This window comes from Lathamus discolor, chromosome 3 (assembly GCF_037157495.1).
Source record: "Lathamus discolor isolate bLatDis1 chromosome 3, bLatDis1.hap1, whole genome shotgun sequence".
Lineage (NCBI taxonomy): Eukaryota > Metazoa > Chordata > Aves > Psittaciformes > Psittacidae > Lathamus > Lathamus discolor.
In genome coordinates, this window is record NC_088886.1 from 105,526,935 (window position 1) to 105,552,882 (window position 25,948).

Below are 25,948 nucleotides of genomic sequence, written 5' to 3' on the forward strand. Positions count from 1 at the left end.
GACCCTCTTGGCGCAGCTATTCTGAGAACACAAACAGGCTGCTAGGGCTCAGTAGGAAAAGCAGTAATAGTGTCAACAACAGTGCGTGATGGGAAAGGAGTTGCTATTTACCATCCCAGCCACTCACTCACTCCTCCCTACCTCCCACACCCCCAGGTGGGATGGGGAGGCAAACCCAAAGAAGGAAACACCTGCAGGTTGAGATGGCAAATAACAAAAAGAGAAACAAAAATCCATCTCCTCCCAGCCAACTCCCCCCAGTGTCTGTACTGGGCATGATGTGCTGTGGTATGGAACACCCCTTTGGCTCGTTTGGGTCAGGTGTCCTGTCTCTGCTTCCTCCCGGCTTTCCGTGCCCCTCCTCACTGGCAGAGCATGAGACTGAAAAGTCCTCGATCAGGGTAAGTGCTACTTAGGAACAACTAAAACCTCAGTGCGTTATCAGCACTGTTCTCAGACTAAAGCCAAAACACAACCTTGTACCAGCCACTAGGAACAAAATTAACTCTATCCCAGCTGAAAACAGAACACGGATGAAGGACAATCCTGCTGAACACGCAGGAAAGCAGAGGCAGTGAAGTAAACGATCACACAGGAACTGTGGAACTCCCTGATGCAGGGAGAGCCCAAAGTGGCCTCAAAAACAAACTGGTCAAATTCAGGTGTGACAGGCCTCCTGAAGCTCCTTGAGGAGGATTCCAAGGAAAAGAGTATTTTCCTCTCCCTACACTCTCCTGTAAGCTACAGGTGGAGAAAGTTTGTACCTGAAATTAACCCAGTACAGCAGTTCTCAAGTGACATACAGAAACAGAGAGCTTCGGAGGGCTATTTATACTGGATCTTTAAAAACCAAACCAAGCAAACACTCATAAGGCACATCCACTGTGCATGTTCATCCTGCCCTGGAGATGGTGGAAGCAGATACACAGGTCTTCACAGGACTAAATTTCTTAAGAGACACAGACCTGGGACCGCTGGTTTTCCTCTCGGGGAGGCAGGGACACACCACCCTCCCTGCCAGCCACCCCACGGCCCTGGGGTGCAGCCCAGCCCCGCTCAGAGTTGCCCCTGCACCAGTGTCCCCCGTGAGGGAGTCACTGGCAGAGCCAACACAGGCAAACTACAAATGGAGTCGCAGCTTCTAGACACTCCCGATGAGTGTTTGAAAGGCACAAGGAAACAATCACAAAGCCCTTAAATCCAGCACAGAAACACCTTTCAGTTGTTACTCACAGTACCGCCAAGCAACAAAGCACCGCTCCCGAGCACAGCCCCAGCAGCGGGATCCCCGTTCCCCCAGCGCGGGTGGCGCACTCGGAGCCCGGGATAACCAGATCGCACTCACCGCTCGCCGCCTAACACGGCGGCCCCGGAAACCCGCGGGACGGCAGAGCCGAGCCCCGGCGACGCCGGGCCGGGCCGCGTGGCGGCAGCTCGCCGCTCGGCTCCACACGCACCCGCCGTGCGCCTTACTCGGGGAAGCGAGGGCGCTGGTGAGCGGCCTCCTGCCGGCCAGGGGCAGCGCTGCAAGGCGGCGCCGCTCCCGCCGGGCGAGCCCGCGGTGTCCGCAGCACCGGTCGGGTTTAGGACGGGACGCTGCAACACCAGCGACCGCGGCCGCCGCAGCCGCCAGGAGCCCGACACCGCGGCGCTCCCGCTTCGGCTGCTCGGGGCCCAGCTGCACTGCGTAAAGCCGCCCTCGAAGGCGCCCACACCGAGCCAGCCCGCTCATGCCCCGCATCCCCCTGCTGGGCTCCAGGCAGCAGCCACTCTAGCAGCAGTGTATGGTAAAGATGATCACTCTCAGCCCCTACAATGGGGCATCACTGCCTTCCTACCCCAACTTTTAGCACTGCTCAGACATTCGCTGCCGGCCACCGACGGGGAGGAGGCTACAGAAATCTACGCGTTGCTGGGCACCGGGCTCTGCTGACCACTACCTTAATGCAGCCCGCTGCAGTGCTGGACCCTGAGCACAGTGCACGGGCACCACAGAACACCCCAAACAGAATCACAGAATCCCAAGGGTTGGAAGGGACCTCAAAAGATCATCTAGTCCAACCCCCCTGCAAGTGCAGGGTAACCTACAGTACATCACACAGGAACTTGTCCAGGCGGGCCTTGAATATCTCCAGTGTAGGAGACTCCACAACCCCCCTGGGCAACCTGTTCCAGTGCTCTGTCACTCTTACAGTAAAGAAGTTCTTCCTGATGTTAACGTGGAACTTCCTATGCTCCAGTTTACACCCATTGCCCCTTGTCCTATCACTGGATATCACTGAAAAAAGCCTAGCTCCATCATCACTGCTGTGGGCTTGTTCCAGCAATGCTCTCATCTAAAGATACAATGGATCTCTTCGGTTACCCTCGCCCTTTGCTATTGCGAATTTAATCTTGGCACCTCAGAGTGTGTTAGGATATTCATACCTTGCCAGTGAAGAGCCTCAAAGTTTGTGGAGATGCTAGATGTAGCTCCCACCATACTCAAGTACTGCTGCTAGCAGGTGCACCTACATCACCTCTGTGCAGAATTAAGGCAGAAATAATTGAATTAGTTTCACCTTTAATTTTTTTCAAAGCCATGGCAAATACAATTTCTATAGGAAGTTGGGTTTTAGCTGCGGTCTAACAGCTCTGTTTCTTCTAATGAAAAAGCTTGTGTATTTGTTCAAAAAAGGGAACTAAATTGAACTTTCACATTCTATTCAAGTCAAAGTCTTCACATAATATTCATCTTATGTTTCCTCACTGCAATTCCTCATGGGACCAGGCACGTGAGGGAAAGCAGCGAGTACCTGTAGACATGCACAGCCCTTAGAGGAACTGCCCAGTCTGGGATTCACATGCTTGGGGTATGACCTGTCAATAAGCCCACCCTGGAGACTTAGTATGATAAAGATCCCCACTAGCACCACACACACTGTGCTGAACATAATAGCTCTGTACTTTATATGTGGCACAAGATTCACAAACCTCATTTTCCTTTCCAATAATCTGAGACTGATGCAAGTGCCTTTGGCTGGAGAGGAAAAATTACACTGACTGCTACCCACGGATGTTCTCTGATCACGCTCCATGCATCAGCAAAATGTTATTTTGTTGTTTTGTAAAAGATCAGTGAAGTATGTTCAAAGCCAAGGGATGTGCTCAAGAGTGTTGAGTCTACTGACAGTAAGAGACTTGTGGGTATTCCAGGCAGTGTATTCCAGGAAAACAGTCACGGGGATTTCTCGAGGCTTTAAGGTATGGTAATAAATCTGGCTACGGTAGGTGATCAAGGATGCTCTGAGCTTTCAAAGTCCAAGTTTTTAAAGTTACTGTTCCAAACTTAGTCAACATAAACCTGAACAGCGTATTGAAAAACAAACTGATCCACCCAAAGTCCAGCCTGACCTACCAATTAAGGAATACCCACTTTATAATCAACAGGAACTATCACTTTTCAAGGGAAACAAATGTTTTGTTGTCAGCACCACCACCACCACCCCCAGAACTGAGTTAAACATTTGTACACAGAACACAAAAGTACATAGGTCTGGTTGCACAATGGAGAAAGTCAACACAGCCATTCTTGTAACACTCAGTATATACACAAGCCTATCGAGCCAAACCCTGTATTATCAAAAGAAAGCTTTTAAGTATTTATAAGTATTTATCTTAACTGCAGAACATCCTGCGCTTTTAAATAAAAAACTCTGTACATTTCATTCATTATACTTCATCTATTCCTGACAAATCAAGTTTATTCCAACAGAGAGCAATGTGATGAATTAAATTCCTTTTTAATACAGCAGTTTGATGTCCTACATTAATAACCACCTTATTAGCAGTAAGTCCCATAAAGAGCCAAAGAAGACAAGTCATTACGCTTAAGCAGGGCTCGTTGCTTTAATAGTTCTACTCACAGGGCAACCACATTTTTAGATTTTCCCTGGAACAGGAGGGACACACTTCTGCTGTACATGTAGTTGCAACAACCTGCGTACTTCTGTCATGCAAATTCAACCTTCAACCCTGTACTAATGTGATGGGTACAATAAACCTAGTACACAACTGCACCTCTATGACAAGTCCTTCAGTAGCCACAACAGAGATATAAGTTTGACATGCAACTGGCATTCTCCAGTGATAATCCCGGATCTTTATCAAGATGCTAACTTAATTATCAAATAAAAATACTTCAGAGATTTTGAAATTTTGCAAGTTATGCTCCCACTGCAGCCCAAACTACTGCTATCCCCCAGTTACCTGCATCAACCTTCTTTTAAAAGTGGCATTTAAGCTTTCCTAATTGGAGATTCGACAAGGAGGAAGGCCTTAGGCTTTCTTCAGTAACACCATGAATACTTTAGCTAAGAATACGGAAGGGATTTGTTTTCCCCCGTATCTCACATGATGCACAGCATCAAATAGTGTATGCAGAATGAGACTTGCCCACCTTTTTCCAGCCAGAGAAAACACTTCAGAGTACAGCTTATGTAGAGATCCTTCACAGGGTCGTTAAGACTGTTAACAGAACTAACAGTAATGTAAGTATTGCAGAAAGCATTAAACTGCTTGAAGGAAGTAATATAATAACTAGGAAGTAATATAATAACTAGCAATTACTCTAGTACTACACAGAAGTCTTTTACCTTGTTATGTAGATAATGTCTGTTTTGCCACAGGGCACCTGTCTTGCTGTATAAAATGTGCTAACACCTGTGAGATAATCAGGAGCATTTAGCAAATACAACCATGCTCTGTAGGACCCAACTCCATTTCTTGCAGCTGTGGACAAAATCAAGGCCAAAATTACAGAAAGTCTCAGGTGAATGCTGTCCTGAGGAAAGTGACTCTAGCCCTGCTCTGCCAGTGGGTTCTGAACATGACATTTAACCAAACATTCGACAACCCCCCCCAACCCTCCCAACACTTACTAATGTTCCAAGACAGTAAGAAATATGTCTTGCTGATAGTGCAGAAACTTTTGCAGTAACATGAAGGAATTGCTGCAGTTTTAGTCAACAATAACTGCACTTCAAAGATAAAGGACATCCAAGCTCTCTAGTACATCCTAAATTAGGCACCAAAAATTGGCAAGTGTCCAATAACTATGACTTGGATTCTGTCTCAGACCCTCCTATCTACAGCATAAGAATATTACTCATCTTTACAATTAATATTTGTGAAAAGTCCAATACAGCAATAATCTGAGAAAGTCCCATAGGGAAATACAGTGCTGGGTTTAGATCATACAGACTGTATCAGGCCCTGCATAATTAAGCATAAAAAAACCCCTCAGTGAACATCATCAGCTGTGTACACTGAATGAAGCAACAGTCCCATAGAAAAAAAACCCAGCTCCTGACTGTGTAAAACACAAGAATAAAACCCAGAAGAGAGCTTTACATTAGCCACTTCTCAAGTTTGAAATATCTGCCTTTGCAATCTTGGTGTTTCACAATTTAAAAACAGTGTTTCAATATTACCTGGTAAAATGAGGAATAACACTTTATTTTCACTCCTTTTCTTTCTTCCATGTATTGTAAGTAAGACAAAGCTGCTTTAATATTTGCTCTTTTGTTTTTCACAGGAGGGAGAATTTCCCAACCAAATAACAAATGCTGGAAAAGACAGAGTATGGGCTGCATACAAAGATATTACTAGAGGTGACACTGCACGAGAAAGCTGTAAAAACACAGTGTTAAGGAAAAGAGAATTATTTTCACTGTACCAACCGTTTTGTATGTTATCCACATCACCTGCCAGCACAGAAACTGCATGTTATACAATTTATTACAATGAATTAATCTCTCTGCTTTTCAATTGATATCTTGGTATATCCTAGCTGTACTCTTGATTTAATATATGCAAAAGTTACTCTCCAATTGAAGAAATATGCATGATGCAAGCATCCATACACATCAACCAACAAAGGTTTTCATTTGAGTTTTTTATTATAGCTTGAATTTTTTCACTGCATTTAAAAATCTAAAAAAAATAAATATTTGTTTCACAGCTGCAAGTCACATATGCATTAACACCACAAAGTCTGGAATTTAACCAGAGAAGGAAAGTCAAATCCAAAAGTGTCCAGCTAAGCACAATCGTCTCAGGGCAATTATACTAAAAATAAAATCTTAAGAAAAGGGAAGGGGGGTGTTAAAGAGTTATCTCAAATGCATTTTTCTGGAAAAAAGTGAAAATTCTATTAGAAACCATAAACTACGCTTTCAGCATTTAAAAATAAATGTTTAACCTCTTGATAGCAACGACTGTCTGGTGCATCTTTTTCTTTTAAGCTGTATTCTTGACACATGGCTGCAGAGGTTTCAAATGATAAATTAACCTCTTGTAACTGTGTCCACTTAATTACAGAATCAGTCCTTAAAAATAAAACAGTGTATTAAGTCAGCTTGTCCATCCACATACTGAAAATGCCATTGTATACAGTTTTTTTATCGGCACTAAGTGACTGCTTCATGGATTGTACATTGTGAAGATGAATGTCTCTTAAACAATCACTTTTGGTATTAAGGTTCTTAAAACAAATCAGAAAAATATATATCTTCAGAAATCAGAGTAGTCACTTTTTTTTCTGTTAAAAGCCATAAAATAAGCTCATATTCAATTACAAGCAATAGAAACCATACTGCTGTTGGAACATAATTATTTTATCACAAAAAATTTATTATTTACAAAATGAAAAGTTACCAAGTGAATTTATCAGGGAAAAAGTTAAATGTTCTTACTAAGTGATTTGAAAAACTTAAGCAAGTCTCTCATGCACTCACACGCCAAATTGTCTGCATAAGGAGAAATGTTAATTCATGTTAGTGAAACTTGACTCCCATTCACAATATTCTTGTTTTTATTGTAAGATGGCAAAACCCACATGGTTCTGTACAAGAAGGTATGCATTAAGACAGTTCCTCATTCTTGTTAATGTGTTTTGGCTCCCATGAATATCCGTACCACTGAACATTTTCTCAGATTATCAGTTATATTATCAACTCAATCATGTAATCCACTGAACTTACCACCACAAGAAAGACACATAAGAGTTAGTTTAATGATCCCACGTTACACAGAACTCTCATTTCTGAAGTTATACTAAACTGAAACCTTCGTAGTGATCTATAGCCTGGATCAATTTAGACTTCAGGGTTTCTTTATCTGTGTATTTTGGAAGATCAAGAAGATTAAAGCAAGTGTGAGCTACCGGAAGATAATCTTCTCCACCTCCTGTTGGCTGGATGACTAGCTTAAGACACTTCATTCCAAGAATTGGAATACGATCACTGCCTGTCAGAAACACTGCCAAGAAAAAACAGACAAAATCTTGAAGGTAGTTTAAGATGGTCTCTGTCATATCTACTCTGCCAATCACTGTTTGCATTTTTTTAATTATTCCAACAAGGGTTAGCTTTTCACACTGAAGCTGTTCTGCTAAGTTTGAAAACCACGGAATAATGATTTAACCCCATCTCCAGCTCACACACGGACTCTTAACTGCAACACAACAGGTGATATATAAAGGAAAACACTTAATTTTAACATAGGAAACCAGTCTTAGGAAAGAGGAAAAAAAAACCAAACCACAAAAAAAACCCAAACAAAAACAAAGCACCCAAGAACCACCATGAAAAAAAAAAATAAGAGAGAAAATAGCAAGATATTGTTCATACATCAGACTTTGTTATTTAAAATCCACTAGCTAAACCTTTACTGAGCACGTGCAGGCATCCTGTAAATACACAGAATTACTTCGTACAATATGAAGTTTATCCGAATTCAAAAATAATCTATGATCTATTCTCAACAATGCTCATTCACAGGAAGCTTCAGTAACTTTCTCTTCCCTGCACTTCTGTGCTTGTATCAGTACCATGGTGTGTTAACAACCAGCTACAGCTCCAAAATTCAACTTATGTGTAATGAAAAAGTAACGCAGAAAGTGAACCTTAGCTCAAAACAGAGAAAAGAATTCCTAGTCACAATGCAGATGACACCAGCAGTTTAGGTTGCTGGGGTTTTAGGTGGTTTGGGGTTTTGTTTCTTTTTGATTTTGGGGGTTTTTTCTGGAGAGGGGGGGTGGCAGTTGATTTTGTTTTTATTCTTGCATTCAATGCTGCTCCGGTACACTGTGATCTTATAACTTCCCAACACCCAGAATTACTCAGGGCAACCCAAGCAAAATCAGAAAAAAAGCTCATAATCAATTTCTTCTACTTTTTTTCTTTCCTTCCAAATAAAATTGATCACATTACAGACAAATATGGATGTCTGCCCTCTCACCAGGCCTTATCAGGCCTAAAATCACAGTGCTCCTGTTCAGTTAGCAACTTCTGCAAAGTAGATTCAAATACTTACGCAAAAACTGTTTTTTCTTCTCCAAAGACAGCTCATGAAAAACCTCCCAGAATATTTTAATTGTAGGATGGTCTGCCCAGTATTCTCCTTTGTATTCTGTATTCTAAAATGAGCAGGAAATCAGGTTATTGTTTGCATGTAGAACTAGTGGGATAATCTGACATTAAAGTAGAAAGAACGTGGTTTGTGTAAAGGGATACTGCAAGTGACATTGTTTTTCTTCAGCTGTTCACTCTGACTTCAACGATGAAGACAAATGCAGGTTCTCCAAAGCATATTCAATCCCAATAAAGTAGAGACAAAGTATCACAGTGAGTTTTGGCAAGCAGGAATATTTACTTGCATAAACTATACGCATTTTTTTCACTTCCCCCTTCTAATTTAACACATTATCTAGAGCTGCCTTTTAGTTATGTGGATCTTCTTCTGATTTCCTTCAGAAATTAGGTGGACAAACTTTAAGCAGGAAGGTAATATTTAAAATATATAAAATAATATTTTACTCTTCATTCACTGACATGTAAAAAAAAAAAAATTTCCTTACTTATGCAGTCAATCCAATCAAAGCTGGAAGTCATATTAATGAAAACAGAGTTCAAAAGAACATGTTTTATTCTTCTTCTCCAGATGCAAAAGCATGTGAAACAAATAGCTAACCATGGTTCTTACCTTCTCCAACTCTTTCCAATCATAATTTGTGTTCCCAATCACCATTGCCTGCAACTCGCTGGGCTGGAAGAGCTGAAGAACTTTACCACCACATACTTTGTGGAAGCCTGCATGGAATGCATCGAACAAGGAAGCCACAGATTTATTGAAGATGTAATTCACGTATGCATCTACAAAATCCTGCCTGTACAGAGAAGAAAAAATAAATTATGTTGAAGGAGAAGGAAAAAAACAACAACAACAAAAAAATAATCATGTATTTCACCCTTCTACTGATAAAACGGGAGCCACCTCTGTATAGAACACAGCATAGGAAGTTAAGCAAAAAGGACCATATTACATGATCTTCTTCATGTTACAGCCATCATGAAGACAACCTCAATGAAAATGACACAAATGTATTTCCCCACCATGCCCCCTAACACCCACTGTGCACTAACAAAGTGTCCATAATGTGCAACAGCAAAATAGTAACTTTTAGTGTTACTTGAGGCATTTTTCTCATTTGTATGCATTGCAGCGAAATCGGACTGAATGGCAACAAGCTCAAAGGCTTGAATTACATGCAGCATCCTGAAACTGACTAGTCAAGCTCTGCTGTTTTTTTAAAAGTTACATTTGCACTAAAAATGCAAATAACTTCAAACAGACATTTGAATCCTCTACAGCAGAAAGACCAGTTAATTCCCTTTTAATCAATCCCAGTTAACATTGTTAGTTTCTACACTGGCAAGAGTGACTTCAGTTACAGATTAGCTACCCTACCAAACACACATTCTTTGTGGAAACCCGAAGTATTTGAACAACATCCACAGTACTCAAATAGCATCGCCAACAATTAAAATAATAATAATAATTATCTGAACACATTTTGATGACACATCTATTAAAATGGTTGAACTGAAAACACTGAAGATGAACTGAGGGAGTGGTGAATCATGCTCTTTCTCTTCCAGCACTCAATGAAATACCCATTTTATGCGCACCATGTAATTAGCAGAGAGGCAGGTAACTTGTATAATACTAACCCTGGAAGAAAAGGCTGCTCCAGAGATAATTCATAGTAATAAACAATTAGCATTATTATACTCTATGCTAGTATTTTTTAAAAATGAATTCAAGCATCATGGACTATTTGGATTTTCAGAAACAGGAATTCTTCACTGGTCCAAGACAGCAGATGATGACAGTGCTGCATACATTACATGGATACCTTGGAACTTCTCTTGTAATTCAGCTCTAATTTTACTGCCACTTGGTGGCAGACCACCAGACCAACATCAGGAAACTTCAAAGCTATCATGCTGAAGTACCACAAAATTATATATCCCCAGCTTTAAGGCAAGGATTTTACCCACACAAAACCTCCCCAAACTCTTTCCTCTAAAATGAGGAAAGTTACAAAAAAAAAAAAAAAAGAGCCAGTTATAAAAAAAATGCTGCCAAAAATTTGCCCTCTAGGAACATGCCTATGGGTACATTTCCTCCCTCGTTCCTACCATGCATAACTTGGATGCATTCTATTCTCAGAGTATGCTCTTGCCCCTTTACTGTGGGAGAAGTAAAAGCACAAAGAATTCACCAAGACTAAAGAACAGACAGGAATATGACAGGAATGGACAGAGAGAGATATGAAAATGGTAGTATTCTGCAAAAAAGGGACAAACCACCAGATTTATACATATATATATATATATATATAAAGAATCCCACCTCTCACACACTCTTCCAACAATAGCACTAGATAACAATTTATCTGCTCTACAAATGGAACACTTCTCTGAAAAAATATTTCATATATAAATAGTTGTCACACACTTGTAGTTTGCATACTAATAAACAAATAATTGCACCAAGGTTGAATTTTCAATCACTATGCACTAAATTCCAGTTACATATAACTTCCTGCAGAATCATGACCATTTTTATCTTAGAAAATTAAGATCATGCAGTCAAAATGGACCCTAAAGAGCTCCAAAATATTTCTAAGCTCAAAGTGAAAAAGAAGTATTACACATTCTGAGTAAAATTAGATAGCCTCTCCACAACTAGCAAATCCTTAAATACAGAATCATAGAATGGTTTGGGTTGGAAGGCACCATGGAAGATCATATAGTTCCAACCCCCCCTGCCATGGGCAGGGACACTTTTCACTAGACCAGGTTGCTCAAAGTCCCATTTGAGCCTGGCCTTGAACACTTCAAGGGATGAGGCATCCACAACCTCTCTGGACAACCTGTTGTAGTGTCAATACAATACAGTAGCTATTTTAACAATACAAATGAGAACAGCTTGGAAAAACAACTAAACTAGTTTTGCCTCCAACATTAGAGTAACAGGATATTTATTGCAAGCCAGTTATGTTCCCAACACAGACAGCAACACTGAACTACCCTGTAAACCCATGAAACTCACCTATTTTGTTTGACTACAGGAACACCAGCACCATTAGGAACAAGCTCTTTAATTTCTGTTGTACCAAAATTTTCCACAGTGATCTATTTAAAACAAACAAGAACAGTACAAATTGTGTTTACTGCATACTGTACTTCTTCCCACCACTTAGCTAATAGCACAATGAACAGCAGGCACATGCTAAAATTCATGTAAATCAGCAGCTGATGCTTTTGCTCAAAACACTCCATCAGAGGCAGTTCTAACAGATGGTGATAGATAATACTTCTCATGAGCTTGATCAGAAATATTTCAAGAACTTTGTAAAACTTACAGTAAAATTAAGACAAAATGCTTCTTCTATGTCATCCTCTGGATAGTCCAGTAACTGCTGCATTCCCCTGCAAAATAAATTACAAATTACTTGTCTCAGTAGAAAGAAAGATTAACTTCTTGTTCTGAGGCATTCTTTACGCTTTTATAATTCAAGTAAAAAAAAAAAAGTAATAAAATCTTTCTACTGTTACTTTTTTATTAGCTCATTAACATGCACTTTGCAGTGGTATTTCCTTTTAATCAATGGCTAAAACATAAAGGTACGAATTTCAAATATTATTTTCCCCTAAAATTACTGTAGGATAATAAAACAGAAAACATAAATATTAAACCCAAGCCTTTAGAAGCAGGTGTTTAACAACAGCATGCATCCTTTCTCAAATGACATGATGGCTGCAAATTATACCAAGCTGTTTATCCTGTTGGTGTGAAAATAACACATTCTCTTTATGCTCTTGAAAGAAAATGCCGAATTAAAAACTACATCCTATTAACACTCATTTTTCTTATTCGCTTACCTGCCAACATCTGGCATCAATTCTTTTAAGTCATCCAGGGATGGTTTCTTATTCAAAAGCTTTTTGTACAAAGCCAAAGGGAAATGAAGGTCTATTATAGTAAAATTATATATTGCTAGCCCACAGACAACACCAATCAAATGAAACAAGTCACTGTCTTCAAAGGTCTAAGAACAGAAAACAGACAAGATGGTTTAAAATAAAGAGGTTATTTTCATCTTATAGAGTCCAGGAAAAAAAAAAAAAAGGAGAAAAGCATAAAGCGCAGTATAATCTGAGTGAGTTTAATTTATATTTTCTTTAACTCTGTATGTAGATGTAAGTATTGAGGAAAACAGCCTAAAGTTTTAACCAGCCAAGAGACACTGAAACCCAAGGAAACAAAACTCTGGCTTTGCCAGTGACTTATTACTGCATTATTCAGCCTTAAATATGCATCAATTTTTACAAAAAAATATTCCTGTGAGGAGGAGCTCACTACTGACTCCTTTGGAGTTAATAGCCAAGGCTTCAAACACAACTGTGGAAACGTTAACATTCAGGCATTTGTGATACAGCCACCCTAGTGAGTGTTTTTATTTGAAAGAGGACAAAAAAGTCAAAGATCAAAACTTCTGTGAAAATATGACTAGATGACTACCTACAAAATGGACCCATAAATGTGACTGAACACTGACCTGTTCAACATCCACTTCAAGAGTTTATCTCTGCCAGCTTCATTTACTGATCCTGTTCTTGGAATTGGTTTACTCTAGCTGGCACTTCTTCCTACGAAACTTGCCTGGGCTGAGGACAGCTTGTAAGGATTAAGTGAGGAATGGGGAAAACAGAAGGGAAAAGTTTTGATCTAACAATGTGTCCTGGGTTCAGCAGTAGCAGTCATTTTTCTCCTTCTTAGTAGCTGGTGCAGTGCTGTGGTTTTGACTTTCAGCCTGGGAACAACACTGATAACACCGATGTTTTTAGTTGTTGTTCAGTAATGTTTACTCTGACCAAGGACTTTCTGAGTCTCATGCTCTGCCAGGGAGGAGGGGAAGCCGAGAGGAAGCAGAGACAGGACACCTGACCCAAACTAGCCAAAGAGGTATTCCATACCACAGCAGGTCATACCCACTACATAAACTGGAGGGAGTTACCCGAAAGAGCAAGATCACTGCTTGGGTCAGGCTGCATATTGGTTGGAGGGTGGTGAGCGGTTGTATCCTCTCCCCTTGTTATTTCCCTTATCATTAGTATTATTGGTGGTAGCAGTAGTGTTTTGTATTATACCTTAGTTACTGGACTGTTCCTATCTCAACCTGTGGGAGTTACATTCTTTCGATTCTCCTCCCCATCCCTCTGGGAGCATGACAAGAAAGAGCGGTGGGAGTGAGTGAGGGGCTGTGTGGTTCTGAGTTGCTGGCTGGGCTTGAACCATGACACAATGACAAAAATGAACATTTTTCTGAGATGACTTCAGCTTCTCCTCTTGAAATAAAGCTATCACAAACTACTGTGTTCACTCATTATGAATGTAAATGTTGTAAGTTCGAAGAAAATTAATGACCACAGATCTCATCCTACCTGATCAGAGAACCAGATCAGTCTGGACTCTTCATAATACCTGAACATTCCATATTTGGGATCAAGCAACTCCCTCATGATGAGCAAAAAAAATTCTTTCCGAACACCTCCAGCATCAACAGCTTCTTCCCCTACAAAAATAACCTGAAACACACAACTAGTTAGCACTAAATTAAAACCACATTGTGACACAAAAATTGTCCAAAAATAGTCTCAGTTACTTGCTTTGCAGTGAAAGAAACTTTAAGCAGTATGTACTGATAATACCTTGAGTGGCTTCTTGTAGTCTACATTTTTTGTTTTCCTTAGGACTTCCACAGCATCTCCTACAATGTTGTCTCTCCGTACCATTAATATGAGGCATGGGTTGACAGATTCAAATACTGGCAGAAAAAGAGAAGATAAATTCTGCCTGTGAGCCTGATCAACAGCCATCTGGGAGGAAAACAAAGTGGAAGTGTCAGTAGGTAACATAAGATTCCTGTCGACATTAGATAGCCATTAGTCAGGTCTTAACAAGTGCAGAAGACATGAATAGGACTAGCCATTGTGAAAGCTATTGAATTTGCCCAAATTTTCTTTATATTCCTTTTATCTCAGGAAATGTTTCATGTCAGAAAACTTTTTTCCTTTACCCATTAGCCTCATCATTGCTAATATTCAGGAAGTCTTAGCAAAAGGTCAGAAAAGTCTTAGAGTACAGTTTAAAATCATAGAATCATAGAATCGTTGGGGTTGGAAAGGACCTCAAGATCATCTACTTCCAAGCCCCCTGCCATGGGCAGGGACACCTCACACTAAACCATCTCACCCAAGGCTTTGTCCAACCTAGCCTTGAACACTGCCAGGGATGGAGCACTCACAACCTCCCTGGGCAACCCATTCCAGTGCTTCACCACCCTTACAGGGAAGAATTTCCTCCTTATATCCAATCTAAACTTCCTCTGTTTAAGTTTTAACCCATTACCCCTTGTCCTGCCACTACAGTCCCTAATGAAGAATCCCTCCCCAGCATCCCTATAGGCCCCCTTTAGATACTTGAAGGCTGCTATGAGGTCTCCACGCAGCCTTCTCTTCTCCAGGTTGAACAGCCCCAACTTTCCCAGCCTATCTTCATACGGGAAGTGCTCCAGTCCCCTGATTAGCCTCATGGCCCTCCTCTGGACTTGTTCTAACTGTTCCGTGTCTTTTTTATGTCGAGGACACCAGAACTGCACACAATACTCCAAGTGAGGTCTCACGAGAGCAGCCCAGGATACGTTTGGCTTTCTGGGCTGCGAGCGCACTGAAGCCAGCTCAAGTTCATTTTCTCATTTTTCATTTTCTCATCGACCCAAGTCCTTCTCCGCAGGGCTGCTCTGAATCTCTTCTCTGCCCAACCTGTAGCTGTGCCTGGGATTGCTCCGACCCAGGTATAGGACCTTGCACTTATCACAGTTAAACTTCATAAGGTTGGCATCAGCCCACCTCACAAGCGTGTCAAGGTTCCTCTGGATGTTTTGGACATTCCAGTCAAAATACTTTTGGTAACAAACAGAAGAAAAAACCCACTGCACTTCATCTAATGAAGAATAAGCTATTTGACATAAATCTGACATTAAAACATCCATTAAAAGCTAATTCACAGAATGAAAAGTGATTACTCATATATTTAATTTGTATTTTAATTTTTGTATTAGCTGTTCAAGAACTAAACACTGCTGCAAATGTTCTGAACACAACCCAGGGCTCTTGAAAGTTTGTGTATTTTAACACTATGTAATTGCTTGTTGGAAAACCCAGTGTGAACATTTCCTTGAATTCAGCAAACATTCGTGTTAACCATGTATATATGCTTTTAAAGGCATAAGAAACTATGTTTATTATGAACTACAAAAGCGAGCTAGCACTTTTCCTAATGAGCTCATTACTTGAGCATGACTTTCTATTTAATTTCAGACTCAGAACAATAAGTTTTATTACGTTAAACATTCTAAACATGGTGTGGGGGGAAGGAATGCTGCTTTTACTGCTGTTACTTTTGCAGTAGCCTCCCTTCATTCTTCCTTTCCTTTAAGAATATGATTTATTATACCTTTACAGCAACTGAACAGATATGGATTATATATATATATATATATAAAAAATTCCAAACATTGAACAAAAGAATAGCTCACCACTGGTCTCAGTTCTACCAATAAAATCATGAAAACACATAGCTATTCTCAGCTACTTTAGGGCTGTCTAGTGCATCTACCTCTAGACAATAGATATGGGTCAAGATACAGAATTATTTGTATGAAGTATCTCTAGAAAAGTCTCTAGTTGAAACAGAAGTGAACAAATTAGGAGTAACATATAATTACATTTAACAGGAAAAGAGCCAAAAAACTATTGTAAATTGCAAGATCAGGGAACCTCCTCCCACTGTCCCAGGTAGATGCTAGATTTTCAAGATAAGCTTCCTTTCAACTGCCCTGCAGACACTGATCAGATTTCAGAGTTCAGCAGCACCCTGAGGGTGGTTATGACAGATGAAATAAGAAATTAGGTGTGCACTAGATATTCACGTGGTTCCAATATATTGCTCTCTGATACTAACTAATCTTAAGAACAGCAATAGCTCGTAAGTCCCATCAAGAGAAGAAATTAAAATTAACTGCAACTGGCTGCTGCCTCTAGCAAGACAGATAGACTTCCAGGTTCAGGCTCTACACATATTTACAATTTAAAGTCTGCACATATGGGAGGTGGGGTTGTTTTTTTTTGGTTGGGGGTGGTGGTTGGGTTTTTTTTGTAGGTTGGCGGTTTGTTTGCCTTTAGTGTTGTTTTTTTTTTTTCTTTTTTTTACACATGTACTATGGGTTGTTAACACCTCAAAAAAAGCCCTCTCCTTCATGAAGGAAAAAGAAGTTCCTTAGAAAATCATACAATTAATAAACAATCTTGAGATCTCAAACCCACAAAGCCATTAACTTCTATCATGTACACACCCCAAGATTAAAACTAGATCCATCGTTCTTACAGAGAAGAGATTACAGAGGGTTCAAACAAAGAAAAGAAACAAACAAAATCCACCAACACCAGGAACATCCCAAAGCCCCCAACTAGTAAACTAACTAATATTCACAACATTAAAAACGGACTCTTACCTGCATCTGTATGACTGCATCTGTTTGTAGGAGAGTTGTCTTTGCCTGGGCATCAAATACAAATGGGTATGTGCAAATTGTAACAGGAATATCTGTTAACTACAATGGAAAGAACTGTGTCATATCTCTGCTTATTTAAAAAACACAATTATAGTTAAAGAAGCCATTAAAATAGTGCTCATTTAAAACAAATTTTACTACAAAGAAAAAAAATCTTTACTCATCATCAATGAAAGACAAAAGCATCTTAGGAAAATTAGGTAGATTTTCAAATATTTAATACTTTAGCTAACAAAACAAAAACCAACCCACACGCAAACACCACACTCAATATATATTAATTTCAGAACTTTTATCATAGCTAGTGGGTATATCAAAGTAGTCCTTGTTTTCAAATGCCGCTCTACATTTACAGTACAAAGAATTACATATTTTTGCCCCACAAAAACATTTTCAGATTACAGCTGTGCTAACCAAGAGCTTTACGCCCAGCAGAACACACAAGACAATCCTTGACATTCATATTTCTGATTTCCTTACATTTTGCAAAAGAAATCAGACTGCAACCAATCTTACCTCAGTTAATCCATGGTTGACATCCTATGACAGCATTTGCACAAAGGTAGCAATAATTAAGATGAAAAAGCAGCATTAGTGTCTGCATTAATTATTCATCTCTGATGTAGAAATAAAAATAGTTATCTACAGATTTCCCCCCAAGAGAAAGTTTACTGAGAAGTATCAACCATAAACATTCTAATTAATCTACCAAGTACAACCATGCCTTTTTGACACCTTTTGTATCAGCCCTCAGAAAAAAAGACCATTGAAGTATTGTGTTTTCTTGGTTGTAAAAAGTAAAGATTTCAAATGTTTACTTCCATGCACTAATAAATTACATTTGCATTCATCTATGTGTATTCAGTCTCAGATGACTATAGTATGTCAACCAAAACGCCAAATATTTTGAATGAGTAAAAATTTAAAACCACAAAGGAACCCCACCACTTTACCATGAAGTCTGAAGAATTATTTTCGTCTATAATGTATAAGAAAACAAATTGACTCTTGAAATTTGAGACAGGCCAATATATATAAGTGGGACTGTGTGGAGACTTCCACAACAAGCCGAGAAACTAAGTTATCCATCTGGCGCTGTACCCTCCTTATCCTCCGCTGAAAGCTAAGTTTGTTTCTACCTAGCAAGCAGAGAAAAAACAGAATAAAAAGTAATGACAAACTAATACTTTGACTATATATATAGGACTAACAAGTTAAATATCTAGGCATCCATGGCTCAGAGAAAGATGGCCAGAATACTTTGTATCCTTAATTCCTACAAGAAGTATCAGATTTGATTATCAAACTCATCACAGATTTATGCAATTTTGCACTCCTACTGTATATACCATTATTTATTTCTAATTCAAATATTTTTTCTCAATTCCTTTAAGCTATATCTCAAGAATACCTCTTCAAATCAATAGTTCCATTATTTTGTACCTTTGTTCCCCCCCGCCCCCTTTTCTCTTGTTGAAAGAATAAAAGGTTTTTTTCTTCCAAGTTTCTCTCTGAGAATACTCTGAATACTTCTCAGGTTCTCTCTTCTTCTATATTTTACCCTCCACATTTTAATTAAGGAACTGAGCAAACAGTTTTGCCTCAAGTAATGACAGCAGAAATTAGACCAGCAAATGAAATGTTAATTTATTATTACTGTTTCAATAGGCAAGTAGGGTTTCTTGTAATTTTAAAAGCAAGAACACAGGAAACTAGCTGATATGAAGGCAGAATAAGGCCATCAAAACCATTTAGGAAGGAGATCTGACTAAGGCCATGGATTTTTTTTTCCAGTCCTATCATAAATCAGAGTAACGTTTTCTGCTAAACTTGAAACTACACAAATGAATGACAAAATAATGATGATTAAAAGGAAATTTAGTACCTAGTATTTTCACAGTAATGTCAGGTTCAATCTTCAGATTTAAATAACAAATGGTGTTTAAGACTTTCATTATAAGGCAATTTTCCAGTTCTCATTTTCCCATATTCAGTATTTTGTTCCCCAATTACAACATGCAATTTGGGTTAAAGCAGTTACAAAGATCATTATTTTTAAATGGCATCACTTCTGTATCCTTCATAGGCACATGCTTCTCTGTTCCAAATATATGGCCTGTCTCTAATTCCAAGGCCCTGCAACGCTTATCCCTAGCTTCTACATCTCATTTAGTGTACCACCCCTCTTAGCTATCAACACCGGTTTATATCACACACTGGTTACGTCTTCAGACAACTCTGATGGAAACAAATGTCTGTCATGACTGTCAATACTGACTCATTATTTGTTTACACTCCCCAGTCTTCCTGCTTTTGTTACTTTACAATTTTAATTCTCTGGGAGATGGCAACACTTGCTTTGTACTCATAAAATCCAGAAGTAGGTCTCCCATGCTCAGCACCTGCCAGGTACTGCTGCAAAAACTTTAAACTTATGCGGCTAGAGAAAGCATATTAACTTTATCAATATTCTTCCAAAGCATAAGTCAAAGAACTGTGTAGCAAATTCCTATCCAACTCACTAATTCTCTGTACAGTCATTAATTCAATCCCACTCACCACTCTTCTGTTTACAGATCCAGGAATTAATTACCTCTGTTCTTGTTATACTCACAGTAGAAAACTGTTAATATCATGGCTTAACCCCAGCAGCAACTAAGCACCACAGAGCCACTCACTCACTCACTCCCCCAGCTAGGATGTCTGTCTAGTTATTCATCCCCTGTAACTCCCTATTATGCTTGTGAACTTAGTTTTCCAAGATAGTTTCAGCTTTCTCAATAACAGAACCTATCTTATACAGTAATTCAGATTACCTGGGTGTTTTGCTATCATGAATTATTGCTTTCCTAACTTTTTTTGACATGGCAAGTCTCAAGTAACAGCATTCTAAATAGCTTTTTAATTGAACATGTTGATCAGTGTCAGTACCAAGAATAATGCCCTACAAGAAGCACGCCTATTTACCAATTCTTTCTTTGCTAGTACCTGACATGCGTCTGTCCAGCACCAGTGATCTGTGAAGAAAAAAACCAGACTTCTCTACAGAGAAAAAAACCAAAACAAAATAAAGGGAAAAAACTCAACAAAAAAAACCCCAAATAAAACCTAACACAACTTACCATTCCAAATACCTGCTGCTGGACCCAGTTGACATAGTCATTTCTGATATCTATCAAATCTTGTATCTCATGAATGTAAAATCGGTCATACTGTATAACTTGTCCTCTTTCATTTACCTAAGAAGTGCAGTTTGTTATTAGTGCTTTGTATAACAGTTTTGAAAAGAACATTCGTCATGTTTTTCAAGCATTTGATACACCAACCACAGACACAGCTACTAAAAAACTTATAGAAAAACCAATAGTGCCTACCAAAATGCAGAGAACAGTGTTGAAGACATGGATACATTAATTATTCAAAATATCAAAGAAAAGATTTAAAGAAAAGTATATTAACAGAGCACACAATGCCACACAACACAGTGCTGTGAGGCACTGGAACAGGCTGTCCAAAGAAGTGGTGAATGCTCTATCCCTGACAGTGTTTGAGGCCAGAATGGATGGGGCCTTGAGCGACATGATCTAGTCGAAGGTGCCCCTATCCATAGTAGTGGGGTTGGAACTGGATGATCTTAAGGTCCTTTCCAACCCTGACTATTCTACAATTCTGTGATTCTAAGACACTTTGAAGCATCATATGACCTCACAGGAACAGTGATGAATATACATATTCACATATATAATGGATAAAAATACTTGTTCCTGTATTTGCACAAGTTTAAGAACTATGATTCAAGAACTCTATTCTTAATTACAGTATGAATACTATTTCTATTACTGTGACCAGAGGAACAGTTTCCATTTAAAAACATTAAGCTTAGAAAGAGAAGTGGAAAAATAGCTTTCTAGAAAAGTTTGTCTCTACAGTGTAGTTTTAATCCAGAAGTATCCACACTTTACTAACATATGCTTCTTTTCCCAAGTCCTGTTAAGCACTGTTAACTGCCAAAACAGCAAGATCACCAGTTCTGCCTTTATAACTAGATAACCCAAGCCTACTTTTCTCAAGCATCGTCCCTCCCATTCTCCACCACCACCCAAACCACCAGATATTAAATATGTGAAACACACCAAATATATCACCCCATTTTTACCTCTTTAGTCCATACCAGCTAATTGTTAAGTTTGGAAGAATATAAGTGGTTTTGCAGCAGGGTAGTACAAAGTTAACTATTACTACATTCTTTCAACATTATAAATACAAAATTTCAAAATAAACTACAGAGGGAAGAATATAAGGGGTGCAAGGGGAAACCTCAGCAGCCATTAGACAGTCGCTCTGATGTGCACAGTCTGGTTACTCCAAATGATTTTTATTTTTGATCAAAGTTCATAAATTCGGTTGTTTTCATTAATGAAGTTACAATACTAACAAACTGAACAAACAAATCAGAAAATAAATGTCTTGGTAATATTGTACACATCTTTCTTGTTCAAAATATAGTTTGCTCTTATCTTCCATTCCTGATCTTGCTACTATTTCAACTTTGAGAGGCAATTCTTTCCAACATATCCTCACAGATGTAACTGACTGGGTCAGTCTGTGCTCCCAAGAAAACAGGTAATTCCATCATCATGTCACATTGGAATCCAGAATTCCAATGGCTCATAGGTCCAGATGGAAGAACTATAAATATCTCTGTAGATGCAAGTCTATGTACTTAAAACTCCTTAGTAAATTAACTTTTTTAAACAACTACACAGCAAACAGATAAGTAATTGGTTAAAATTGATGTCAACATACTCTGTGCAGTATTTCCAGAACTCTGAAAGCCGTGTGTAGAAAATTGGTAAGTATTCTTCTTTCAGAAGCTGGAATGCCCATCTTGCACAATTTCAAAAGGTGCACCACAACATCCTTGTAGAGTTCTACTATCTTGAGGAACAAGGGAGGTTCAAGTACAGACCACCAATTTTCTGTAAACAAATGGTGAATATACAAACTCAGTGCTTGCCATTATGACACTATGTTTTGCTATCCCTTTAACTAAAACCCATGTTTTGCTAGAAAGCAACAAGTAACACAGCAAGACTGGTGCAGACTTTAAGCAGCAAACTACTCTGTATAAATAATGAAACCTCTATTCAAACACTCTACTGTTATACACCAACTCTTTAAAATAAGTCTGTTCATCTTGAGTACACGACAGCATCATGAAATAACATCTGACATAAAAGCAGATGGCTCAAACTGTGAAACTCTGACTTAAGCATATAGTCCTGAGAGCAATGGAAAGCCATGGAAAAGAATCTACAGTTCAAAGGCATTATCCATTTGCTTTTCTTTACAGCAGACAAGCTCTTTATCCTCACAAAAAGCTACTGAAAAACACAAGAAATGGGTTACATGGCAAAAAAATAATTGAGGAATAAGGAAGTACCCTCTCAAACAGGTATCAATTAAAAAGGATTTTTAATTGATATTTTCTTAATATTCTTAAGCCTCAATTCTTTAAGCAGAATTTCAGGTGAGAGGAGTCACAGTAAGATGTTAGGATATAGAGTTAAAACAACTTAGGATCAGTGAGAAAATATGAAGCATCAAAACAAGCACTATAGTCAAAACAAAGATAGATGTAACATCTGCTCTGTAACACTTCTGTAAATTGCTTAGAGCTTGTTAGCTGTTTGACCACATAATTTTCACTTTAAAATGCAAATCACATATTAAATTCACCGAACTACACAGTTTAATTCCTCCCAGATGGGATCAGTCCAAAAATTACACCACCAGATGAATTCATATGGATGGCCAGTTAACTCACCCACAAGGAAAACAACAGGTGTTAACTTACATACCAAGCAATGTTAACCCTTAACTTTCTCATTGGGGAATTCTACGCAGCTGTAAATACACAGCAGGTGTTGCTGAGACCATGTCTTCCCTGACGGAATTTCTGTAAGGTTTTTTTTTCCTGGAGATCCTTAGTTTTAACAGTAAAGAATTCATTTTCTTACCAAGAACTTTCAGAGGAGCTTTTTCTAGGTTCAGAATAGCTGTCCCAAAAGGAATAGCTAATGTTGTGAAATTGTTTGCATCACTCATCAGTGGGCATTCTGGTAGAGTGAGATACAGCCTCAAAGCTTCAACATCTGGTAAGGAGCTGGTCAATTTGGGAATAAGATTCTTTTCCAAACTAGCTGCCACCTACAGCACATAATAAAGTTCTGTTTATTTTAATGCAATTGTGAATTTAAACAGATGCCCACCTAGATAAATAATAATCAAGAAAACAATCATCAAGAGTTTAAATTAGACTGCTATACATTTAGAAAGCAGACAGTGTATTAAATATTATAATATGCTGATGTGCTACCTGACAACACAATACAGATTTACATATTTGCAGTTGATATATTATTGATCAAATAAAGTTATTAAAAGGGTCAGAGCAAGCATAATGATGGTATTTTTTGATAAATGTAACACAGAAAGCTAATCCCAAAACTAAGGAAAACATGCAGCACAAACCTGTTGGGATATGTGAGAGTGGTCAGGCTGTATAAGTTTGTGAAATAGTAGTCTAGCAGCATTCATATCAACCCCTGAGAATTTAGTGCTGGTTTTGTAATGATCATCATTGCTGCAAGGGGAAAAAAAAAATATCCAGAGAAAAAGACTGAATCCTATGTTCTCAGCAACTCAAGAATTTTCCTCACCTTGAATTTTTAGCCCTACTATGCAATTAAAACATGAGATCACAGTATCAGACTTCCATTTTCTACATAACCTTTGAAGCAACTGAAAAAAATTTCCTCTAACTGCAAGACAATCATGTAAAAACATTAGGATCTAAACCAGACTGTGCAATATATTCTCCCTGAATTATACACTGCCTATGTCGGAGAAGTAATGAGTTTTGCTGGCTTACATGGTAACAGCCAGGTAGCACACACTTCCAAACTGGCATGAGACATGCTGCATTTTAGGCCAGCTGACAAACCATATGGCTGTAAAGAAACGCGAAGTTTAAACTTTGGGTATTAGAGTAACAGATAAGAAAATACCGGGAAAGTGTTACAATTGAAAACAATAGACACTAGGAAGGTAGCTACCATTAATTCTGTCACAGGTATACTTTGTTTAAAAGCTTCACCACTTACCTCAAAGCCAAAAAACTCCCATTCAGACACCCAGCTGAGGAGAATGTTCCATCAATTTCACTGAAATTGTTCACATGAAATAATTCACATTTGTTTTCTTTTTACAAATTAGCATTTGCAATAAAAACTGTATTTAATCCCTAAAAAATAACATTGTACAAAGGCGAAACTCTGACTTCAATTTGACTAAACAACACTACGCAGAACCTCCACTCCAGACTCAATGCTTAAAACAGCTCGAATCAAAGCAAATCTTGGAATTTTTTCTTTGCATCTCCCTTCATTAAAGTAGAAGCAATAATCTTTGAGTTGTTTTCCCATTCCTTTACATGTACTGTTATTTTTCAATGTGCAGCTAGATACCTAATTTAACCTTATATATTCATCTGAACTGTGAGAGGGATGACAACGACTAAAGGAGCTAAACAACTTGACAATGAAAGCACAGCAAAAGCTCTGTATGTAATAAAAATCAGTAATTAAAACCGGGTTTTCTATGCACGTAAAAAGCCCCGGTAATGCCCAACTTGTAAGTAAAATTAAAAGACAACTTCTTTCCTCAAATTCACTTACTTAGCTATCTCTACTGGAAGTCTTCCAGATGGGAAAGTCAGCAATCTTTGAATAAACGTTTCATTCACAGTCCAGATCTGCTTCAAAAGGTCAGGATACCTAAAATCATCTGATGGCACCATGTTCTAAATTTTAAAGAAAGCGTAGAGAATCATGCACACAAAACTGATTTCAGAAAAATAAATCTTGTGGTTAAGCTCTTCATCTCTTCACTGACCAACTATTTGCCTATACAGACTATTACTGTGAAATAAGCCCAAGGATAAACTTACTGTATTCTAGCAGTTCTGCACTCACTACAAAAACAGAGCATACACTAAAACCATCTAGATTAGTATGTTAATTCACATTATAGCTTATTTAACGGTAAACTCCCTAAACATACACTATTTCTACTTAATGAACTTTTCTATTTAATGAACCCTAAACAAGCTTTAGGCAGAGTAGCAAGCATCTCCTCTCCCTAGTCACTATGAGCCATTTAGCTCACTTTTAAGCTGTGAGCATGCAAAAAGGAGCCATTCGATTTTTTGGACAGCTGCTCTCCCACCCCACTTCCATCAGACTCCTCTGAGAATGAATCATTTTTCTCTGAACATTCACTGCATCATCATCAGATGAGCTGCATTTTGATGTGCAGCTCATACCAAATGAATTCCAGCAAGACTTCTAATAGTAAAGAGGAGCAAAACCTAGATCATCCTTTTAAGTAGGAGCAATGGTTCAAAAAGTGATGGCAAATAGCACCAAAAATAACATTAAACTAGTAAAAGGAAACATATTTATCCTGAGGATGGAGTCTAACATAGGTGACTCTGTATAACGATGACATTTTAGCTGTTGCCAAAAATGAGTACTTCTGATCCCATCCTACAGGATCAGGATGAGAAATCCTCTTGATGTTTCCCTTGTGTTCAACCAAAGTGCCATTTAAACCCACAGTGAAACAACTCAGTGAGCAGAGCTGCTCAAAAACTAACTTGACAAAACAGATTTTGGCTGAGACCCCTTAACTGGCAAGAGCACACAAGTCCCAGGAGTACAGTGCTTGCATAACTTCGAAATAATTCCATAAAAATTACCAAAGAGTACTAAAAGGGACATTTTTGCAGTAAAGTTGATTTATTGCTAATACTTTCTGAAACAAGTCACAATAACTGCATTCATAGTCTCCAGGTCACCT

At 38.7% G+C, this 25,948-nt stretch overlaps 2 protein-coding genes across 4 annotated transcripts in view; both read right to left on the reverse strand.

Annotated features, from left to right (window-relative positions):
- Nucleotides 1-1,469, reverse strand: part of DNAJC12 (DnaJ heat shock protein family (Hsp40) member C12) — a 38,904-nt gene extending 37,435 nt beyond the window's left edge. The window contains exon 1 of the mRNA XM_065670956.1: nucleotides 1,346-1,469. The gene's annotated coding sequence lies outside the window, so the exon portion shown is untranslated. The remainder of the gene's footprint in view (nucleotides 1-1,345) is intronic.
- Nucleotides 1,470-5,920: 4,451 nt separating this feature from the next.
- The window catches only part of HERC4 (HECT and RLD domain containing E3 ubiquitin protein ligase 4), a 38,756-nt gene continuing 18,728 nt past the window's right edge, over nucleotides 5,921-25,948 (reverse strand). For 2 of the 3 annotated variants that reach the window (XM_065670952.1, XM_065670953.1), the window contains exons 11-26: nucleotides 24,766-24,890; nucleotides 24,193-24,252; nucleotides 23,561-23,672; nucleotides 23,047-23,236; nucleotides 21,833-22,005; nucleotides 20,149-20,265; nucleotides 17,543-17,566; nucleotides 16,967-17,065; nucleotides 14,103-14,270; nucleotides 13,836-13,979; nucleotides 12,273-12,439; nucleotides 11,753-11,819; nucleotides 11,440-11,522; nucleotides 9,025-9,208; nucleotides 8,356-8,458; nucleotides 5,921-7,299 (exon numbers count right to left, since the gene is read on the reverse strand). In XM_065670952.1, coding sequence (XP_065527024.1) covers nucleotides 7,091-7,299; nucleotides 8,356-8,458; nucleotides 9,025-9,208; nucleotides 11,440-11,522; nucleotides 11,753-11,819; nucleotides 12,273-12,439; nucleotides 13,836-13,979; nucleotides 14,103-14,270; nucleotides 16,967-17,065; nucleotides 17,543-17,566; nucleotides 20,149-20,265; nucleotides 21,833-22,005; nucleotides 23,047-23,236; nucleotides 23,561-23,672; nucleotides 24,193-24,252; nucleotides 24,766-24,890 — 2,025 coding nt within the window. In that variant the 3' untranslated portion in view covers nucleotides 5,921-7,090. The remainder of the gene's footprint in view (nucleotides 7,300-8,355; nucleotides 8,459-9,024; nucleotides 9,209-11,439; nucleotides 11,523-11,752; nucleotides 11,820-12,272; nucleotides 12,440-13,835; nucleotides 13,980-14,102; nucleotides 14,271-16,966; nucleotides 17,066-17,542; nucleotides 17,567-20,148; nucleotides 20,266-21,832; nucleotides 22,006-23,046; nucleotides 23,237-23,560; nucleotides 23,673-24,192; nucleotides 24,253-24,765; nucleotides 24,891-25,948) is intronic. The other variant, XM_065670954.1, reaches the window with a different exon arrangement.